At 41.5% G+C, this 23631-nt stretch overlaps 1 protein-coding gene across 1 annotated transcript in view; it reads right to left on the bottom strand.

Moving 5' to 3' along the window:
* Positions 1-1016: 1016 nt before the first annotated feature.
* LOC139312942 (protein bicaudal D homolog 2-like) overlaps positions 1017-23631 on the bottom strand; it is a 37224-nt gene continuing 14609 nt past the window's right edge. The window contains exons 2-9 of the mRNA XM_070938170.1: positions 22261-22480; positions 21925-22137; positions 16788-16940; positions 14322-14738; positions 7030-7803; positions 3737-3888; positions 2591-2792; positions 1017-1460 (exon numbers count right to left, since the gene is read on the bottom strand). Of these exons, the coding sequence (XP_070794271.1) occupies positions 1455-1460; positions 2591-2792; positions 3737-3888; positions 7030-7803; positions 14322-14738; positions 16788-16940; positions 21925-22137; positions 22261-22473 (2130 nt within the window). The 5' untranslated portion in view covers positions 22474-22480 and the 3' untranslated portion in view covers positions 1017-1454. The remainder of the gene's footprint in view (positions 1461-2590; positions 2793-3736; positions 3889-7029; positions 7804-14321; positions 14739-16787; positions 16941-21924; positions 22138-22260; positions 22481-23631) is intronic.

Genomic DNA, 23631 nt, shown 5'->3' with positions numbered 1-23631 from the left:
ATCATTCAGTTAAGAGGGGAAGGAAAATTTCAGACAATATTACTTAACAATAAAACCAATGTTTGTTATCAAGTATATAGTCAAGAAGGGATCAAAACCCATCTTTAAATAAGTATATTATACTACCCAACTGATCAATTTTTACCAGAAGGGGGCATCACCCAACCATACACAATGCTGTTCTCTCTGGCAATATTATAATTAAACAAAGCCTCAAATATCTTTCTCTGCCTTTCTTCCAGTGCCTGGCACAATATCCTTGAAATAGCTTTCAAAAACAATTGCATCCAAGCCAAAGGGGGAAGGGGTAATTATATGCATCTTCTTAGCACAGAGAAAATTGCCCAGGAAACTAGTGATTGACCATTCTATGGTATATTACTTTCCCAATTGAACTATATTACCGAGACATTTCTGACATTCAGATATTGCAAAAAATAAATACTATCTATTTCTGGTTCATTGTGATCAGAAAAAACTAAGAAAATATTTCAGGAAATATAGACCCCCATTCATTTCAGTAACACTCTTCCCCTTTAAATACCATACACATTATGTCAGTAAAAAATGGGAGGGAGAAAAAATATATTATGAAACTATCAGAGATGGGTAGGTGTTTTTAGAACAATGGAAATATATCAAGAATAGAATTAACAAATGATGAAAAGGCACAAAAATGTCAAAGATCAGGTGATAAGACTCTGCAAAAGGCTTCAGACTATCTTGGGACAGAATTACAGGGCAACTGTAAAGAAGGATAATTTTTTTTGGTATGTTAAATACATATGTCTATTTAGAACTATAAAGTGTTTTGATATTCCTTATGTTATGCAATGTTTATTTCCTGGATTTTAGTTAAAAAGAGATTAGAAACCAGGGGACATAATTTATTTAAGGGAAACCAGGGGCTTGCCTAGCTCCAAGCTGCAGAATTTCTTCCAGGTATATCTTCATCTGACAACACATCTCATTGTTACCTGTCCATTAATTGCACACCTGTTTCAAATTACCTGTAAAACCTGTGGCAAACAAATAAGCAGAATAAATGGTGGGTCAATGGGTGGGGGGGAAAGGAAATACGGGGTAGTGAAAAAAGCAATCCCTGCACAATTTCTTTCAACCAGTTAACACTAAGTGTGTAGCCTTATTCAAGCTTGACAGTACTGTTATTGGAGCAAAGCTTTAAAAAGGTATTACAGGTGCTTTACAAAACGGTTCTAGAGAAATATTTAGAGAAAAAGTATATCTTTGGGATTTCTTAAGGCAGTAAGGAAAAGGAGGAAGAGGGTGGAATTAAGACATATGTTCGGGCTAGAGTCTCCTTATCCAGTTTCCTTCCTGAGTGGCTGCAGGTTGCTGGTACTGAGTGTTTTTGGTTACCCAAGAGAATTGCAGTCCTGTCATCACAGAGCATCCCGAATAATCAAGAAATCCTGTACCGAATCCCATTACTCTCATCTCTGAAAGGAGGAGGAGAAGAATTGGGGAGAAGAAAAAAAGATCAGGAGGATCCATATAATCTCATCAATTTTCTAGTTTTATGCTGATCATGGCATGGATTTAATTGCCATATTGCGTGACATTTATTTAACATTTAAATAGGCCAAGATTAGTATCCTATATTAAGGAGGTTAGATGTGGAGGCTTGCTTAAGACCATGTGACCAATTCTTGAACATGCAGTTGCAGTTTTATCTGTGCATGCAGTTTTGGTTTTAAGAAACATTTTTATCTGTAACATCCCAGTCCTCCAACCTGTGATAGCAATACAAATTTGGCTCTTGTATATATTGTCATGAATTCTGTGACATAAGAACTGCTCAGCTAATCAATATCCTAGTGATAACAGAAAAATGTGCTGATAATGAAATTATTATAAAAAATATAATTTTACTCCCTTTTTAAAAAAATAAACACATCTTAAAAAATCTTTACGACCTCTCTCAGATTTGACCTTTTTTCAGATTTGTCCTTTATTTTTTCCAAGAAAATATGGTCACTGTACTTATGGTACACTTATGCTTATGACTACTTGACTTGATTCTTATAAATCCTGTGTGCCTTTTATTTCTTAAAAACATCATCTTTTGCTTGTGGGAAATATTTTGTTAAAAAATAAGTAGCATTTCAGAAATGCTCAAGCACGCAGACAAAATAATTTTTGTGCTTTGCTGAGTGGCTTCATCTACAATAACAATTTGCATCTGCTCCTCCCAGGGTCATAATTTTTATAATTTGCCCATAGCTCCTATTTCTGCAAAATAATGAGATTGCTACAGTCCACTAAAATTTAGGCATTTAAGTCAGTTGATATTTGTACATTTAACTAATGAACAGAAAGTGTGCATAGAAGCAGATTTGCAAATTAGATTTGGTATGAACACAGCTCAGCTCAACTCTACACAAACATTGCCTGGCGCCACAGACCTACATACTACATTCAAGAACAAAAAAGAGAGATGAGTATGTAGGGCTGTGGAACGCTGTCCATCACAGCCTGTCCAGGTGAATCGTGTTACATCTATTGCAAACTTAAGAATTGGGTGATTTTTGTTCCTCCATCATCTCTCAGTTGTCCCTTTTATTCTTACCGCACTACTCTTTGCTGCTCTGAGTATCCTCCTATTGCTCCGCAACTCTTCCACTGGGTGTTCAAGAGCCTCCAGTCGATGTGTGAGTGCCAGCTTCTGCTGGATCGCCATGCGCAACAAGGAATTTAGAGTCTTCTTTTCATCCTCTGCAGCTTCCAGTTGCCGTTGCATCTCGTCTAGTTGGCTCACATACTGATCACACCTGGGGACAGAAAATGAAGGCAATAGGTTCAGGTATATGTTGAGAAATGATTCCTTGCAAGGCTAATATCCAGTGGCCCTTCAAGTGCCAGAAACAGCATGAAATCTCATTTGAAATATGGTACATCTCAGATTGTTTTATATCAAGGAAGAAAAGATGTACAATAGTTTAAAGGCATATTTAGAAATTTCATGCTCGATAAAGTTTCAGAAGCCAGAGAGCTAGAACATGGTTTTCAAGATAAGGCTGCTAAAAAGTTGGCCGCTCCTCATAACAGATTATGTAATCTTTTATGTTTTCATGTCTCAGTATCTTGTGCATTTTTAAAGTATATACTTTAGTTCCTTCTGCTGTACCATTTCAAAGGCTTAAATGGCCCTTGTTGCTTTTGGTAGTCTTGTGTACTCTATCAAGGAGTGCACAGGCATAGCCAGAAAAAAACCTGGGTAAAACACACTAGAGCAGAAAAGAAATGCACATTGATGTTAAATAAATAAGTGGCAAAAATAAATATTTAAATATTTAAAATGCTAATCTCACTGTAGTATTAAACAAAGTATTTGGAAAAGATAAAAAGATGCAACCTAAGAAAAATGAATCATTTCCAAAATATTTCTGAAATTAACTTTATATAAAATTCATTACTAGTTTTTGACACATGCTACCATTATTTTTGTTTCTCAATTTTCCTCTTAACCCTGTATTCAGAAACTAAAGATTCTTTCACAGCAGTTTACCATGAAAATTCAGTGCTGAGTTTTCGTAGTCAATAAAGAACGAAATCCAGCAAAGCTACTGGCTGTTCCGTGTAGTTCGCAGTCACCCTATCCTTGCACTACATTATAGAACAATGGTAGCTATGGAAGAACTGATCCAATCCTATTTGACTCTTTACTCCAAAACAGGCTAATTTCTTGCCTCACTGAGCAGACCCTGCTTCTAACCTGCTAGCAAACATGGCACGTAGGGAAGAGAAAGTAGCAGCATCCTCCTTCAAGGCCTTGAGCTCATGACGCAACTTGATCATGGTCTCTGACACCAGCACCTTTTCACCTTCGAACTGTCCTTTGAGATTTGAGAGGGCTGCCTCTGCTGTCTGCAAAGAAAGGTTGCACACATTCACATGATACACAAATATCCTCCTTCATTTGCATCATTTATAGAAAACCTAGAAGCTGAATGCTTCCCCAAATCTTCTAGATCACCCTGCAAATGCCACTCCAACCATGGGTGTATGAAGTTTTCCTGGGAAGCTCAGTCTGTTAATAACTCCTTGAGGGGCAACTGCGCTGCTAGATTAGCAGATTGGACAACATCTGCATAATTATTTTCCCAGAAAATAATTGACTGCCCATTTCTACAGTTATACGCTTGGAAGCATTCATTCTGGCTTTTGCTGGCTTTAAAAATAGGCAGGAAAAGACATGTCTGTACTCCAGATACAACCTAGTATATTTGAAAATGGGAAGACCTCATGAATTTCAACAGTAAAATGCAACAGAAGGGCTCAGCAAGCACAAGAGGATGGGAGGAGATATTGGGAGATGCAGCAGACAGCTTCCAAATAAAAAAGGAGATACACAATTATCATGATTACCATCCAAATTGTATTGACACAACTGATGGAAGCTAAGGAATGCATTTTCTTAAGGTCTGGACAGACTGACATGCTTTTTATGGCATCAATATTTGAAGGCCCAAAACTGTAACTAGCATCCTACGTCCTATAGCCATGGACATAGCTTTATTGTGACTTTCCTGAATAAACCCATTTAACTTCTTTCCTTTTGGTTTTCTGATGACTTCCATTTGATCCTTATTTAGCCCTTTAGAGGAGTTATATTGTTCTTTTGTTTAAATTTATTTCATAAAATATCAGGGAAGGTCTGTATCAAAACCTTTTAAAAGTCATAATATAATGAGAGATAAGGATCTAGTTTTTCTGTTTTTATTTATTAAATTTCTATATCATCACAATACAAAAACAAATATAAAACATCCAGTAAGAAAAAACATCTGCAATACAAAAATAATTAAAATCCGAAGACAGCTAATGTACAATATTAAACTTGGAGCAACACAACACACAAGAATTCACAAGATGACAACACATCCCTGGCTTGACACATTAGATGATCACACCTTGAACCTCATGTTTGTTTCTGACTAAATGTCATGGAATCTGGAGTTGTGATTCCCATTACCCTATTGCCATGGTCTGATCATACCCTGATCTAAACCTCCATGTAACGGGGGGGTTATTGTATCAGTTGCCCAATGGATCCAATTGCTTCCAGAGGATTTTTGCAGCTCCCTGGAAAACAGTTTGGTGTATTTCTGGGAACAAGAGGCAAGATGAGTATTTGAAGTCATTTGAGCTGTCTTTCCCTGGAGTTTGATCTTGTTTGGTGCCATGGTTGATGGAGGCTCTTAGGGAAAGGAAAAGCTAGAAATGATGCCTGGAGCACCAGTAGAAAAAGATGAAAAGCGAATCTAAATGAGCATGGGTATGTGCTCATGTTTGGGCCCACACTAGAGGCTAAGCTTTTTCACTGCTCTCATATTCCATTTGTAGCCTACCATCTGCCTGCCTTGCTTAAGGTTACACATCCCCCTTTGGAGAAATCAATATCGTGTTCTGCTTGGCCACTGTGACCAATAATGTTTTGTTGAAAAAAATAATAACTTATATTCACCAAACCTTTGATTCCTCACGAGCAATCTTTGTTGGTGACCAATACTCTGACTTGCTGAATCATCTGGGATCATTTTTGGCCTGTAAAATCTGAGAAATGGATAGAGCGCTATCTAGACAGTACTTTGCCACTTGTAGCTTGGATCCTCACTGATTCTGGAGTGTGACTGTCAGTTCCTTTTTATAGGAAAGGGAGTTGTCAACAGTCTTGAGAGAGGCTGTGGTGCATCCTTGTTTGAAAAGGCCAGTCTTGGATTCAATGGTCTTAGATAATTTTTGAGCAAAATTCCCTTCAAAAAGGGAAGGTTGCTTAGATGGTGGTAGTGGACCAATTATGTAGCACCCAAGAAACATTAGATTATCTGTAACCTTTTTAGTTTCTGTTTAAGACCAGGTATAGGATGGAAACAGTATTGTTTGCTCTCCTGGATTCCTTATATCAGGACTGGATGAGGATAGTGTTTTTCTCTCAGCCTTTCTGGATCTTTCAGCAGTTTTCAATACCATAGACCAGGGGTGTCAAACTTGCATCGTCACGTACGGTATATGGACTTTTTCCCCCTTCGCTAAACCGGGCATGGGCATGGCCAGTGTGACACATCTGGCCCATGGGCCAGGAGTTTGACAGCCCTGCCATAGACCATGGAACTTATTAAACTGGTTGCAGAGGTTTTGGGAGCTATTTTTTATAATGGTTTAACTCTTTCCAAAACAGGTGAATTATAGGTAGTCCTCGACTTATGACCACAATTGGGACCAGAACTTTCTCTGCTAAACGATGCAGTTAAGTAAATCATGGCCAATTTTATGACCTTTTTTGCTGCAATTGTTAAGCAGATCACATAGCCATTAAACAAACTTGGCTTCCCCCACTGACTGCTTGTTGGAAGCTCTTGGGAAGATTGCAAATGGTGATCACATGATTCTGGAACCTGGAACTCTTCCCAAGCACCCAAATTTTGACCATGTGACTGTGGTGATGGTGCAATGGTCATGTGAGAATCAATTGTAAGTCACTTTTTTCAGTGCCATCATAACTTTGAGTGGTCATACGATAAATGGTCATAAACTGAGGATTACCTGTATGTTTAGTGATGGGGATGAAGGGATGACCTAGAGCAAGGGTCAAGAAACTACAGCTCATGAGCCAAATCCAACCTGCTGCCTGTTTTCATATGGCCTACTAGCTAAGGGTCTCAGCCAATGTGGTTTGGCAGCCTCCTTCGTAGATCAACCTTGTCCGATGGCTAGCACAGACTTTAGTCTGCAGAACTGCTAACTGTACCTACAGAGGTGGAAAAGGATTGGGATCTTGCCCTTTACAGAAAATGTTTGCCAATCCCTGGCCTATAATCTAAATTTGCCATGTAAAGCTGGGTATGTTCAGTGCCATACCTGTCTGTCAGATGATTTCTCCCAGTGGCTTTATACAGATGTTAAAGAGCATGGGACTGGATGCTCCCAAACCTGACTCTCAGGACCACTTTCCATTCTGCTAGCCCACGGCAGATCTGTACTGCAACTAGGACTTCCTGCACTTACCTGCTTGTTCGCCTTAAGCACTGTGCGCAGTGTAGCAACCTGTTCACGCTTTGTGCTCAACATGGACTTCAGTTTCAGCACCTCTTCTACCAGAACTTCTTTATCACGTTCCAGTTCAGCTCTGTGCCCCATTGGGCTCTGTTGATGTGCAATGGACAGTGCCACCTCCAGATGTCCCAACTGCTCTTTCAAGATCTCTGTCAGATTAGTGACATAAAGAGGTTCCAAACCACACGGGGAGCCAGGGCTACTGGCTGGTGATCTGTCTCCACTGCTAGTTGTCTCTATTTCTGTGAACATATGTTTTCTGGAGGAATGCCTCCTGCACACACTTTGAACACCACGGCCCTCCCTGTAATAGTCCAATACTACACGGTGAGGGGTTATGTTGTGGCAGGCACAGATGTGATGGTAGAGAGCTGCCATCTCCTCAGAAAAAATAAGGAGCTCCTCCTGAGTCTCAGCCAGCCGTGACTGACACTCTCTGGTAATCCGTCTAGCAACTCTCAACTCAGCTTCTAAGTGGGCAGCTGCCTCTCTCTCCTGCCGGATTGCCAGTTGGGCCCTGTCCAGCTCCTCACGGTAGCATTCCCTATTATTGGGTGACAGGCTATCTCCACCGTTATTAGCACTAGGCTTAGCCTCTGGGGCTGGAAGCTGATCTACTTGACGGCTGTTGCACAACTGCTGTTGGGCCAAGATCTCCTTAGTCCTCGTCAGCTGTTTTTTGAGATCCTGCAGATCTGAAGCTAGTGAAGCTTTTTCTTTTTCTACCTATGGGAACAAAGAAAAGATAAGGACATAATTTCCTATGGTAAGATGTTAAATTGGATTTACATATTATACTATGCGTTAAAGATATTATGTGTTAAAAATAATTTATTCAATAAGAAACACTGGCTAGATTCATCACAGCAGACCATGAACACTGGTTTAACAAACTACAATAACTGGTTTCATGCAACACATTTTTTTTTTTAATTTAATTTATATGCCGCCCTTCTCCGGAGACTCAGGGCGGCTTACAATGCGTTAAGCAATAGCCTTCATACTTTTGTATATTTTTATACTAAGTCATCTTATTGCCCGCACAATCTGGGTCCTCATTTTACCTACCTTAGAAAGGATGGAAGGCTGAGTCAACCTTGAGCCTGGTGAGATTTGAACTTGCAGTAATTACAGGCAGCTGATGTTAATAACTGTTAATAACAGTGCTTTAGTCTGCCGCGCCACGAGGCACGGCAGACTAAAGCAAGATAGCATAAAACAAACCACATTGTGCCTTAATGCAATATATGACTGCAGAGGGGAGAGGCAATCTCTCCATATTCTGAATCCCAGATTAGCTCAAATTTGCTCAAAAAGTTTTTTTTGTTTGGAATGTCACTGGTTTCTTTCAAATGCTAAGTCCCAAAAGTACCAAGGAGCCTTGCTAGTACAGTGGTCTAAAGCACCCTGTTATTAAGACCAGCTGCCTGCAATTACTGCGGGTTCGAATCTCACCAGGCTCAAGGTTGACTCAGCCTTCCATCCTTTCTAAGGTAGGTAAATTGAGGACCCAGTTGTGGGGGCAATAAGCTGACTTTGTATAAATATACAAAAGGATGAAGGCTATTGCTTAGCGCATTGTAAGCCGCCCTGAGTCTCCGGAGAAGGGCGGCATATAAATCAAATTTAAAAAAAAAAAATTAAAATAAGATTGATGTTAAGCTCCACAGCAGGTGGTAACAGGGACAGGGAAAGGCTCTGAACTTCAGGCTTACTTTGTTGGGAGGATATTTAAATGTGGTAAATTAAAATACATAACTACCAAATGCTCTCTTGATTTCATTGAGACCAAGGCTGTTTTCTTCTGTCTTTAAGCTCTGACCCATCTTGAGATGGGAAGGAGAGGATCTCCCATCTCCTTAACTGTCCTGCCAAATTTCCATCTGGGTTTCCCAGAACCAGTGTTTGACTCAGACAGAAAAGCGCTGAGCTTCAGACCTTGATATGCCACCACAGATTAATTTTCACTCAAAGACAAAGATAGGGATGCCATAGTGAGCTGGAAATAAACTCCCTGACAGTATTCTTTGTTAAACTAGGTATACTATTAAATGGGGAGAAAGTGGGGAGAAACATACTCAGCAGAGGAGGAAGTGTAAACCATCTTTCAAGAACCTGTTTCACAAGGTGAATATTTGGCACAAGGTAGTCAAGCAGCCCAATCAGGCAAACGTGAACTAAACAAAGTAGGTAGCTCTACAGTTGATAGTGATGCGCCTAAATCTAAAAAATTGCATTATATAGTCCAAGAAAAGGTAATTACTAACATCTGAAAAGCTCACAATCAGAATCACTTCTTGCACAGAGTGCCAATTCGTGGTACCAAAGTGTCATTTTCATCTGTAACTCCCTGATTAAAACGTTTTAAGTATCTCTAGCCTTTAATTGGCTCTTCTGGCCTTCAGTCTCCAGACAGGAGTTCTGTGATATGTTAAGCTTTGATGAGTTAGATTTAACATTACAGGACTTAATTGTTTTAGTCTCATTGCAACCCGCTAATTGCACATTAACTTCTGTATTCTTTGCCTGTACAGGTAGTCCTCAACTTACAACACAATTGGGAGCACGACTGCTGTTGTAAGTCAGTGCAGTCATAAAACGAGATGTCACATGACTGCACTGACTTACAATGACAATCCAGGCACTTCTGATTGTGGGTCATTAAGTGAGTACCAGTGGTGGGTTGCTCCCGGTTTACACCGGATCGCAAGAACCGGTAGTAACAAATTTTAATAGTTTGGAGAATCGGTAATAAGATTGGCTGGCCACGCCTCCGAACCGGTTCCCGGCCCAGTCGCTGTCCGCTTACCCTGCCCCCTCTCGATCTATTGCTGCTTCCCGAGTCCCAGCTGATGGCTAGAGGGAAAAAAACTGTTTAAACTCTTGCCGCGGGGCTTCAAAAGGCCACCCTACAGCTGATCAATGTTAAAAGAAAGCAAATGAGTAGACCGGTGCCTGCAAAAATAGAAAAAACAGCCCCTAACAGCTTCAGCATCGGTTAATTAGCACAAGTTGATTAAATCAGCCTCCCGACTCTCAGCTGATTTGCTCTCAGCTGTTTTGGGCAGGGCTCTGTTGCTAGCTGCAGAGTGCTGGAGCAGATTTTTTCCCCTAGCTATGCTGAAAAAACGAAACTGAAAGTAAAGCAGGGTCTTTGCTGCAATGTGACAAAATGAGGCAGAGAGAGATTTTTTTTTCTCACCAAAAAAGATAGGTGCAAAACTGCAAACAATGGGAAATTTAGGGCAAAAGAGGAGGGTTCAAGATTTTAAAACACAAAAGAAAAAAGCTCTATTTAACTAGGGAATTGTAATAATTGAGATACTATTAATTGTATATTGTGTTGAAAGCAGAAATGGTTAAGTTGTGGTTTGGAGGAATATATGGGGAAAATTATTTGGTTTATTATTATTGGTAAATATAATTAATTGATTTGTAAGAAATTGGATTGCATGGAAATAATTGGAATATTCATGTTCATATTGATTAATATACAAAAAAGATAGTTATATAACTAATTGATTTATATTAAAATGTTGAATTTGTATTAAACAACTGTAATATTACATAATTAACCAATGTGAGGATGGATATAAAAATAGATGACAATGGGAAGAGGTATAATATAGAATAGAAGGGAAAAATTGAATTTGATTAAGATTAGAGATGAGGATGAAGGGTAATATTGTTTTTTTAAAAAAAAATAGATGAGGAATAAATATGGCAAAAAGGAAATATAGAAATTGTAAATTTAATTGAAATGACTAAACACTGTTTAAATTTGTGAACCAGCCAAATATTCTGTTCAAAGGAAATACATTGTATATTTGTATGTGTGTTTCTAATTATTGCTATTTATTCATGTTTGTTCTCTTTTATTCTTTAAAGTTTAACAATTCATTCTTTATCTTAATATCTTTATATTTGTTTGGGGTTGGCTTTCTTCCCTTTCATCTTTTTTATTGTACAGCAATCTTTCTCCTCAAACCTACCACCTCTCTCTTTTCTTTCCTTCTTACTTTCCCTTCTTCTCCCCTCTTCCTCTCCTCCCTACTTCTTCTTCCTTTCTCTTTCTCTTCCTCTCTTCCTCCCTCTTACCCTCACTCCTACTCTAATTTCCCTTCCCTTCCTTCATCCCTCTCTATTGCTGTATCCTTTTATGCATATGGACTACTCAGAGGGCTGAAAAAGTTATTTTTGACTGGTCCTCGCATTTTTGACCAGTCCTCGAACTTACGACTGTCCTCACATTTTACGTTTTTGCCCTATCTTGTCACCATGGTGAAGAGAAGCAGTTGTGAAATGAGTGACATGGTTGTTAAGAATGCTACAATGGGCATAAATGATGACCAGTCATAAGTGCGAAGACCGGTCAAAATTTTATTTTATTTTATTTTATTTTATTTTATTTTATTTTATTTTATTTTATTTATTTTATTTTATTTTATTTTATTTTATTTTATTTTATTTTATTTTATTTTATTTTATTTTATTTCATTTTATTTTATTTTATTTCATTTTATTTTATTATTTTATTATTTTATTTTATTTTATTTTATTTTATTTTATTTTATTTTATTTTATTTTATATTTTATTTATATACCGCCCTTCTCCAACAGGACTCAGGGCGGTGAACAGCCAAGATAAAACACAACATACAAAATTTAAAAGCAGTTTAAAAGACATTAAATAATTTTGGCCCTCAATGTAAAACAACCCAGTTAAAACCAATTACAAATTAAAACCGAAAGGATGGGATCAAGCCAGCCCGGCTAGATGAAATAGATGTGTTTCCAGGGCCTGACGAAAAGTCCGGAGGTCTGGTATCGTGCGTATCTCTGGTGCGCATCTCTGGTCAAAAGTGCGAGGACCTGTCAGAAATCACTTTTTTCAGCCCTCTGGGTAGTCCTTTTGTGCATATGGACTACTCAGAGGGCTGAAAAAGTTATTTTTGACTGGTCCTCGCACTTTTGACCAGTCCTCGAATTTACGACTGTCCTCACATTTTACGTTTTTTGCCCTATCTTATCATCACGGTGAAGAGAAGCAGTTGTGAAATGAGTGACATGGTTGTTAAGAATGCTGCACGGGCATAAATGTGAGGATGGTCATAAGTGTGAGGACCAGTCAAAAGTGTGAGGACCTGTCAGAAATGACTTTTTTCAGCTCTCTGAGTAGTCCCTATACAAATAGCCATGGCCACTCGGTCACATGACCAGCTAGCCACGCCCACCCAGTCACATGACCTTCAAGCCATGCCCACAAAAATAAACCACACCCACAGAATCAGTAGTAAAAAAATTTAGAACCCACCCCTGGTGAGTACCCACCCCAATCTAAGCCATTCCAGACTGTTTCCTCTTCATCCCAAGCCCTGAGCCTCAGAAAGGTAAGGGACTGCCGCTCACCTGCCCATCTCCCCACCATCTCTGCCCTTTGGCTGCCATGCATCCTGCCTTGTGGGGTTGCTTGCTGCGCTCCATGAAGCCCCAACTGCCTCAGCCTGTCCCAGCTGACTCCAGCCAGCATTCATTCATTTCCTGAGATAGTATAGCCTTTGGAATGCCGCTCTGTCCTTCCCAAGACAGCAGTGTTTTGAAGGCTCAGGGAGCCACGTGCAGGAAAGGTTCACTGGAGAACCTGGGTCTCAAAAAAGAGAACCAAGGCAGCAAGGTGGTTCTGCTTCGGTAGCTTGGTACAAAAGCAAAAGGTCAGTTCAGGGAACTGGGAGAGAAGGCAGCTGGACAAATAAATGCTTCCTGGCGCTTCATGGGTGTTGGCGCTTTACGGACACTGTGGCCTGGTGATGCCAGCTGGGGAGCTACATATGGGAAGCATTCAACAGAGAAGCAGGAGGGCCCAGGGTAGCATGGCAACTGCAGATTCAAACTGGAGATAGCAAAGGCAGCAAGGCGCTTCTGCTTCAGTGGCTGGTCACAAAAGGTGAAAGATTGTTGTGAGGAACTGGGAGAGAAGGCAGGTAGGTGCTTGCTTGTATGAACTGCAGCCCATATAAGCAGCTTGCTTCTATGGGCTGCAGCAACCGAGGCTTCACAAGGCATGGCAAGCAGCCCCAGAGCTGTGTGGTTTTGCAGTTGCTTGCCATCCTTCAAGGAAGGGTGCAAGGTAGTCAGAAGGCCATAATGGGAGGAGATGTAATTGTAAGTGCAGATGGGCTGTCAAGCACCTATATTTTGATCACGTGACTGTAGGGGGTGCTGCCAATGGCCATAATTTCAGGCACAAGTAATAAATCCATTTATTCAGCACTATCATAACTTTGAACAAATGGTTATAAGTTGAGGACTACCTATACTTCTAAATGATATTATCAGATACTGGAGTTAATCTTCAGGGCTGCAACCAGGGAGATCAAAAACCAAAAAGTTCATTTGCAGCGACAACAGTCCTGTAGGAAAGATGTGTTTTCCCAACATCTCAACCCTTCATTAAAGGACACATGATCAGATAACAGTTTTGTATGTTCCCAGAAACTCCATGCCTACACTAGAGTTTTATTGGGATGGATTTTGAGATATCAGGGTGTTTTGAGAATCACATCAAAATGAAAAAGCCTTAATATTCAAATCTGCCAGATCTCAGAACAGCTTGGCTAGAATTTTCTCTGTATTATCCTAATTTATTCTACAATAACCTGACCACTCACCTTTGTTTTTAATTCATTTGAAGTGGTATATCTGAATGAACACTGTTGGTCATCAGCAGGGTGGATTTGATTTAAATCGAGTTGATTTAAATCATGATTTAAATCACTAGTAAAAAGGTTTGATTTAAATCAACTCGATTTAAATCATAATTTTTAAAGAGCAACTGTCATCTCTGCTACTCCTTTGACCCACTGTTGACTCACCGATAGTCCCGGTGTTGCAGAATATACAGCCTCATGCTACATAACTAAGCTCCATTTCATGCTGAATAAACTAAATTATTTATGTATCTTAAATAGAAAACTATCTTACGATAGATTTTTACCCCAAAAGTTTTTTATTAAAATAAATTCGATAAAAATCAAAAAAATCCAACTTAAATCAAAAAAATCTGATTTTTTTGATTTTTTTAAAAAAAAAATCATTGATTTTTATCCACCCTGGTCATCAGTAATTTCTTGGCAATTGAAACAAATCTGCTCACTTCTGTTCAATAAGAATACAATCAGTGCTGCAAATCATTACTCTATCAAGTCCCCGTTCCCCACCCCTAACCAAAGCTTTGATTATCATACCTGTTGGAGTTGCTGCTGTAGCTTGTGAATCTCTGCCAAGCTAAGTTCACTGAAGAGGTCTGCAACAAGACCAGGTGCAGGCTGAAAGCTGTGAGGTGTGGATGTCAGGCCCCCTATGTTGCTACCACTGGCAAAACCACTGTCTTGCTCTTCACACTCTGTGGTGTGGCTGTGGCTGAGCTCCTCCAGGTTGGTCTGCAAGCTGTTCAGAGAATCATGACGGCCCCCAGCATAGACGGCTAGCTCCCGCCGCAGTTCCTGCTTCTGCTCACGCTCAGCCTGGACAGTCTCAAGGGCCTCCTGAAGTTGCTGTTCGGCCAAATCCCGAAGACGACCCAGTTCTTGTAGCTGGGAACCAGCCAACATGAGCTCTTCCTCATGGCACCTTAGGGCACGCTTGACACTCTCAAATTCCACCTTAGGATGAAACAGGGACTTAGTACTGGCACCGCAACTGCATTCCACTTCACACTGTAAAGTCTATATCTCTTTTCATTCATACACAATTAGATTAGGTCACTCTTGATAGTAAGATGGATAGCATATGCCTTTTTTTCTGGGCCAATAACACTGTTCTTAAAATCTGCTACTAAGGTCTTACTCCATTTAAAAAATGTCAAACATTTGTTTGCAGCACCTCTTGTATAATTCTTTCTCAAGGAATTCACTGCCTGACCCATTAGTAGCAGAACAAAGTATCTGAACTCAGTGACCTTACACTAGTCAAAGTTTAACTTAGAATGTGGATGAGGAAGATAAGGTTACATTTTTAAAACTTTAATAAAAGTGCATTAATGGATAGGTTTGGGTCTTGAAAAAATTTATTCTATGACCTACACAAGGAAAAAACTTTCTATTTTCTAAAAACAATCATAATTGTTTTAAATTGTCTACAATTGTCTACAATGTTGATAAACATTGTAGGAATTTCTGTATTATTGGAAAACTATAAAGATTACTTTAAGTAACTGTATCATAAATCTAGATACAAATGAATAAGAAATGGAAGCAGGTAAACATTAACTGAAGAAAAGTTCAGAAAACAAGTTGGGAAAGAATGAACTAGTCTGCTAAAACTGTATCTATTTGCAGTTTTTAATGAGGGAGGAGTTAGATTTTTCAGAATGCTTTCTGAAAATGTTAATTTCTTAATGCTCTGAATAATGTTAACACCTTGTCTTCATATACATAGAAACTTTCAGGAGCTTTGACCCTTTGCAGTTAAGAAGCATTCTCCAGAATTTTTTTGTTAAAAATTCTTTTGTTAAGAATTTTTGTCATATCCAACTACACCAACAGCTCTTAAGGCAAATTTCTGTCATGACGCCTTCCTGATACGTGGAGCAGCTTCCAAAATTCCCCAGCCAGCATGAACATTACTGAGAATTGTAGAAGCTGAAGTGTACATACCTGGAATTTGCCAGTTAGAACATAATTGCATTAGATATAAAGGGATTTTATTTATCACATTTTTATAGCTATCCATCTCACATGAAAGTGACTCTGCACAGCATACACCACTTAATTAAAAAAAAAAAAAGCACATAAAAATAATCAGTTAAAAATAACTATAGGAAAGCAATCAAAAGAGGAGAAGATGATATTAACTGCAGTAAGAGAGCCATTGCAAAATCTTTCTGATCCCCTCAGGCTTGATAACATAGTATTTTGGGGATTTGCAGAATGTGGAGAGAGATGGATCTAATCTCACTTTTCCTAGAGGGAGAAGGTTCTACCAGGCGGGTGCTGCAGTAGAGAATAAATCTTCCAAAACCACCAATACTCTTAAAGAAAAGGGAAATTTATCTCCCACCCCACCCACCAATATACAATTATTCACTAAACTATAGGGATTACAACTCCTAAAATTTCTAACCACTGTGGCATTTAGGAATTGTAGTTTCCACACACTTGGATTGCAGAGGCTGGAGAAGGTTGATTTACACCTTCTCCATGTCTTGTACACTATTCAAGTAAAGAACTAACTGAGGCATTTCTTACTCATGGAGGCCCAGGGAACAACAGGTAAACTATGCAATGAGGATGAAAGCTAGAAGAGCAGGATATGAAGTGACCAGTTAAAAATTCAAGAGGCCCTTGCTTCTGCAAAAGGATCCACTATTTATTTCCACTCAACCTTCTCCCTATATTAATTTCTTCCAAATCTCATCTTGTATGAAAACAGATACTCTCCATGCACAGAAAAATGTCTGAGTCAGCTCTCTCTCTCTCTCCAATTATATGCTAGCGCAGGACAAGGATAATATTGCTAATGAAATTGCATACTTAGCACACAGTTGTAGACATCTGAATAGCATCCTTAGAATATAGGAATTAAGCATCGAATAACCTGTTTTATATCAAATCAACAGTAGATCTATCATAACAGATAGATTCAATGAAAGGTACATGCATACATACAGATGAGGTTAATGCCAAGTATCCACATTGTGGACATCGCTATACCTGATTTCCCCGGAGGATGGAGACCTGTTTCTGCAGGGAAATATTTTCTTCCTCAAGCTCTCCACAATCCTGCAACTGACAAAGTTCCCGTGACTTAGCTTGTTTCATCTCCTCACGCAATTGATTTTTTTCAGACTCCAGAGTCTGGCACTCCTGGAAAGGAATTATGAGAAGGGTATGGTAAAGTTATTCCTTTCCTAAAACAAAAACAGAACTAACACCAAAAGCAATTTAAGGCTGCCCATTATGTTTACAAGAGCAGTGGTGGTACAGTGGTTAGAATGCAGTACTGCAGGGCTAACTCAATGCTCACTCCAGGAGTTCGATCCTGAGTGGCTCAAGGTTGACTCAGCCTTCCAGCCTTCTAAGGTTGGTAAAATGAGGATCCAGATTGTTGGGGGCAATATGCTTATTGACTCCATAAACCGCTTAGAGAGGGCTGAAGGGCACTATGAAGCAGTATATAAGTCTAAGTGCTATTGCTATTCATTTGAATATTAGTAGCTCGGGTTGGTAGTTATGTTGTTGGTTTGAGCTCCGAGCTTGGTGATTTGGTTGCAAACATTTCGTTCCCACAATTGACACAAATTCAATCTAACTGGGACCACAGTTGTAACCCAGGTGAAAAAGAGAGAAAGGGAATTTCTAGAAGCCTGGTTTTCCACCAATAAATCAATGCACATTGACATCAGCCCAATCTACCCATCACTTAGAACAAAAGAACATCAACCACGATCCTGAAAGCTGTTGTGGTCCGCCAGCAGCCTGTGGAGCTGGCAGCGGAGTCAGACAGTGATGAGGCTGAGGAAGAACATGGGCCAGTCCTGGAGGCTGGGGAAGGCCCAATGAGGGCTCTGCGTCAGAGGCAGAGATGGGGCCGAGGCCATCGGGGAGTGATGCGTGGACTTCGGAGCCTCTAGAGGCTGACAGTAGAGGGCAGAGAAACAGGAGGAGCCTATTCCTAGTGCATGTATGAGAAGAGCTGCCAGAAGGCAGGAATAGCTAAAGCAGAGAGGACAACTCAGGAGTAGGGCCAAGAGATGATTGGTCCCTCCCATAAGGCTTAAAAGACCAGCAACGGTTCTTGGCCTCTTTGCCGGAAAACAACCGTTGAGAGATTTGCTTCGTGTTTGGATGTATTTCTTTCTTGTCAGCATCTTCTGTTCCTGAACTGTTGCCAAGAAAAGCCTTTGGCAGTTTGCCTAATTATCCCAAGATCAGAGATAAGGACCTTCAGGGAGCGCGGGAGGACCCCTTGCAAGGGCAGGCTGAGGATTTTGCACAGTATCTGCACGATAAAATCGCTCAGATTCGGGAAGGCCTGGACTCTGACTGGGTAGATTCCGGCGGGCTGGCTGAGGCGGGTCTTGAGAATGTTATCTGGGACAAGTTCGATCCTGTGACTCCTGAGGACGTGGACAGGATTCTGGGGAGGTTAAACGCAACATGTTTACTGGACCCATGTCCCTCCTGGCTGGTACTGGCTACCTGGGAGGTTACGTGAAGCTGGCTCCAGAGGATTATAAATGCTTCTCTGTGGGAGGGTTTCCTGCCGCCTGTCTTGAAAGAGGCGGTGGTGAGGCCCCTCCTTAAGAAGCCTTCTCTGGACCCGGCTGTTATGGTTAACTACCGTCCTGTCTCCAACCTTCGCTTTATTGCGAAGGTTGTTGAGAGTGTGGTTGCGCAACAGCTCCCGCAGTACCTGGATGAAACTGTCTATCTAGACCCGTGCCAGTCCGGCTTCAGGCCTCGGTACAGCACGGAAACGGCATTGGTCGCGTTGGTTGATGATCTCTGGAGGGCTCGGGACAGGGGTTGCTCCTCTGTTCTGGTCCTATTAGATCTCTCAGCGGCTTTTGATACCATCGACCATGGTATCATGCTGCACTGGCTGGAGGGATTGGGGGTGGGACGCACCGTGTTGCGGTGGTTCTCCTCCTATCTCTCCGACCGGTCGCAGTCTGTGTTGGCAGAGGTCGACCTCAAGGCGCCTTGTTTGTGGGGTGCCACAAGGGTCGGTCCTCTCGCCACTCCTGTTCAACATTTATGTGAAGCCGCTGGGTGAGATCATCCGTGGATTTGGGGTGCGGTGCCATCTGTACGCTGATGACACTCAGCTGTACATCTCCACCCCAAACCACGCCAACGATGCCCTTGAAGTGATGTCCCAGTGTCGGGAGGCCATGCGGGTCTGGATGGGGAGGAACAGGCTTTGACTCAACCCTTCCAAGACCGAGTGGCTGTGGATGCCGGCATCCCGATATAGCCAGCTGGTGCCATCGCTGGCTATTGGGGTCGAGTCATTGACCCCCACAGAGGGGGCTCGCAACTTGGGCGTCCTCCTGAACACATGGCTGTCTTTAGAAGAGCACATGACGGCCGTGGCCAGGGGGGCTTTTTATCAGGTTTGCCTGATACGCCAATTGTGCCCCTTTCCGAGTCGGGATTCCTTATGCACAGTCACTCATGCTCTCGTCACTTCTCGCCTGGACTACTGCAACGCTCTCTACATGGGGCTCCCCTTGAGGAGCACCCGGAGGCTCCAACTGGTCCAGAATGCGGCCGTGCGGGTGATTACGGGAGCGACATGGCGCTCCCATACAACACCTCTCCTGCGCGAGCTGCACTGGCTCCCGGTGGTCTTCCGGGTGCGCTTCAAGGTGTTGGTTCTCACCTTTAAAGCGCTCCATGGCTTAGGGCCAGGGTATTTACGAGACCGCCTTCTGCTACCGATAACCTCCCACTGGCCAATACGCTCTCACAGAGAGGGTCTCCTCAGGGTGCCGTTGGTCAAGCAATGTCGGCTGGCGGTCCCCAGGGGGAGAGCCTTCTCTGTGGGAGCACCCGCCCTCTGGAACGAGCTACCTCCCGGAATACGGCTGATCCCAGATCTCCGCACTTTCCGTAAGGTCCTGAAGACGTTTTTATTTCAGCAAGCAGGCCTGGACTGAATAGGTTTTATGGGTTAGTTTTTTAATTGTATAGCTTGGGGTTTTAAATTGGGAGGCCGATTAAGTTAATTTATTTTTAGTTATCTTAACTTTTATATTGTATGTTATTTTAATTTTTGGCTGTTCACTGCCCTGAGTCCCTTCGGGGAGAAGGGCGGGATATAAATTCAATAAATAATAATAATAATAATAAACTGAAGGTGTTTTGAGAACTTTGCTTTCGTTTAATTTCGAATAAGATGAGAATGAGTTAATTCTGAGCCGTTTTAATAAAATCGGTTTGTTTTTTTGGAACTGTTTTGCATTTAATATTAACTATGTAGGCTGGATCACAACAAAAGCAGCATTTAAAGACCAACAAACAACCATACTGCAAACAAAGTTATAACTTGAAAAATCACAAGAAATCGGACCACATCACATGCAGCCGATCAATTCAACCCGAAACCAGACCATGACATCATCAGAAGACATCCGAACAACAACACCAGTACTAATTTACATCACACAAACGGTACCTAAAACCAAGGACTATGACTCAGCAACTACAGACAGCCAATCACACAACCTGAAATCAGACCAGGACTCAGAAAGGTACTTAAAGGCCAGTGCTCTCCCAGACAAGCACAATCCTAAGTGCACTGAAGATGTCTCCTCAAATGGGGATGAAACGTTTGCAACCAAATCACCAAGCCTGGAGCGCAAACCAACAACATTGCTATTCATTTACGTAGAATAAAAAGCTTCCCTTAAAAATAAATTCAGCATTCTAAACTGGACCTAATTATACAGAACCTAGCACTGGGAAGTCTTGTTCTTTATAAGAGAAGCATGCAAAAGAAAGGAATACAAACAGCAAATACACTAGCATATTTGATTGGTCTCTGAAAAGGGGCAAAAAGCATTATTCCCTAAGGGATGGAAGAGAAGGAGCATAGGCTAACATGATTGGAAAAGTAACCCCCTCCCCCAGTTCACAGAATAGAGTTATTGCTGAATTAACTCTCAAGAAAGAATTACTGTATTTTTCAGAGTATAAGACGCACTCCCCCCACCCCATTCTGATCCCCGCTGCCCGGAACAAGCAGAGAATGGGGCGCGCGGAGGCTGAAAACAGAGGTGACAATAAGCTATGGCAATCCCTGCAGCCTGAAACAGCTGATCCTCGGGAGGCCAATCCAACAGACAATCAGCTGCTTGTGCTAATCAGACTGTGCTGAAACTGAAACGGGCTGTTTGCTGTTTTGCTGCACGGAGGCAAATTGCTGGGAAGCAGAGGCAGATTTTTTTTTCTTGTTTTCCTCCCCCAAAAAGGTAGGGGCATCTTATAGTCTGGAGTGTCTTATACTCCAAAAAATACGGTAAGTAGACACATGAATATTAATTTCCCAACAGAAAGCCAAATGCTTATCTCCAACTTGTGGCTACACAGACCTTTTGAGTATCTCAGAAATGCCGCACTGGACCCAGAACTAACTCCAGCTCCAAGACTGAAAAAGAGCCAGAAATAGTCTGCTGCATCGCACTTTTGAGACACCAGAAGTATCTCCAGAATTACCACCCACCGCTACTTTGAATCATGCAGATGGAAACCACAGTACAATTGTATGGATAAAATATATTTCAGATTCTTGTGATATGAGACTAAATTAACATGGCCTCCTTCCAGAGGTGTTTTCTGTAGGAAAATTGTTATTACATTTTTTTCTGTTCTTAAGAGAATCTCTCAAGTGAAAATTTAAATGCTTGAATTATTTCTCCCACACTGTTCCCCAGTTTTAAGTCTGAAAAGGAGCGGAGAGAGATGGTTTCATCACTTTTTCCTAAATAAACAGGACATTACACTAGTATATTTATAAATCCTGGAAACCCAAATGGAGCAATTAAGGTCCAGTTTAAAAATGAAAAGTAGACTATCCAAGTCTTATGGCAGCAGAAATTCTAAAGCACTTGGACAGTAACTGGTCAAACTTCAAGACAAATAAAAACAGAACCAGCTGTGCAGTAATGAGATCCTCAGCTATAATACTTTCAAACTTGTGTCCATATTTCAATTTTTTCCTTCTTGGCTAAGAGTATCAGAACATAGTCATTTGCTTAATATGAATGCACTTAACTTTATATGATTTACTTTATTCTGAGACTTCTAAGCATATCCCTCCTTAATCAGGCCTTGCCCAAATTACCTTCCTTAAGTCTCGCAGAGCTACATTAAGCCGCTCATTTTCCACCCCTGTATTGTCAAGCTGGGATTTCAGGAATTTCACTTCACTTTGGAACTCCTCAATGGTTTGAGTCAGATGGGCTTCTTTGGAAGCCGATTCCCTGAGTAGAGACTCTTCCCGGTTCTCCCCATCAACTGCTGCTCGTTTATGGCTGCTATGAGATTCTGCCAAAGCCTAAGGCAAAAAAGAAGATGGAAGACATTGTAAGAAACAGCATCCTCACTGCCCAGCCTAGGTCATATTAAAAATTCAAGGCAGAGCAGGGAAATTGTTCACTAAGTGTATAGGTATATGTACCTCCTTCATGCAGGCCAATTCTACACGTAGGACCTCTAGTTGACCTTCCAGATCTCCACAGCGCTGCTTGAGCTCCTCATTCTCCTCCAGCACAGCTAGCCCATACTGGGCTGCCTGGACATTCTCTTGGATTGCCTCCTGCAGCTCAGCTGCTAGACGCTCCACCTCTGCTTGCAGCTTTGTAGAATCCTGGTCCATGAGAGTTTCTGACATGCTATACCTAATGATAAATGAAAATGTGGTAGGAGATTGGAAATAATAAATACAAGTTAGATAGAATGAAGGAGATATCCAGTAGTCAGCATAAACAATTCCCTTTAATTTCAAGCATATGATCCCTATACAGCCCAAACCAGATTTATAGTGTTTATAGTTCTAACCTAGTCAACCTTAGAGTTAAGTTTTCCATGTAAGACTAATGCACTTATTATATAGCCCAAGGAGGGCAACTTGCAGTCCAGTGGTGAGAACCATTATTGCCATGATTTGTGAACACCAAGAGAGCAGTAGTTGGGGGAAAAGCCATAACATGTCCAAAAATAGTCCTATTTAGTCCTTCATCCATTCTTATCCACTTTATGATGCAAGCCTCCCATTTTGAAGTACTTTGCCATTTCAATAAATGTTGGAGGGTAGAGCCGAGGATTTTGTTCAATATCTGTATGACAAAATCACTCAGATTCGGGAAGATCTGGACTCCGACTGGGTAGTCTCAGGAGGAGGGACAGGGGCAGGTCTTGAGAATGTTATCTGGGATGAGTTTGATCCTGTGACCCCTGAGGATGTGGACAGGATTCTGGGTAGACTGAACGCGACCACTTGTTTATTGGACCCGTGTCCCTCCTGGTTAGTGCTGGCTTCTCGGGAGGTGACACGAGGCTGGTTCCAGGGGATTATAAATGCTTCGTTGGGTGAGGGTGTCTTTCCTGCCGCCTTGAAAGAGGCGGTGGTGAGGCCTCTTCTCAAGAGGCCTGGACCCGGACCCTGGACCCGGCAATGTTGGTAAATTATCGTCCGGTCTCCAACCTTCGTTTTGTGGCGAAGGTTGTTGAGAGTGTGGTCGCAAAACAGCTCCCCCAGCACCTGGATGAAACAACGTATCTGGATCCGTTCCAGTCGGGCTTCAGGCCCGGGTACAGCACGGAAACGGCATTGGTCGCGTTGGTTGATGATCTCTGGAGGGCTCGGGACAGGGGGTGCTCCTCTGTCCTGGTCCTGTTAGATCTCTCAGCGGCTTTTGATACCATCGACCATGGTATCATGCTGCACCGGTTGGAAGAGTTAGGGGTGGGAGGCACTGTGTTGCGGTGGTTCTCCTCCTTTCTCTCTGACCGGTCGCAGTCTGTGTTGACAGGGGGACAGAGGTCGACC

The sequence above is a fragment of the Pituophis catenifer genome, unplaced genomic scaffold (assembly GCF_029215685.1).
Source record: "Pituophis catenifer annectens isolate HBS135680 unplaced genomic scaffold, rPitCat1.0.hap2 SCAF_2, whole genome shotgun sequence".
Taxonomy (NCBI): Eukaryota; Metazoa; Chordata; class Lepidosauria; order Squamata; family Colubridae; genus Pituophis; species Pituophis catenifer.
This window is presented reverse-complemented; position numbering and strand designations above follow the sequence as displayed.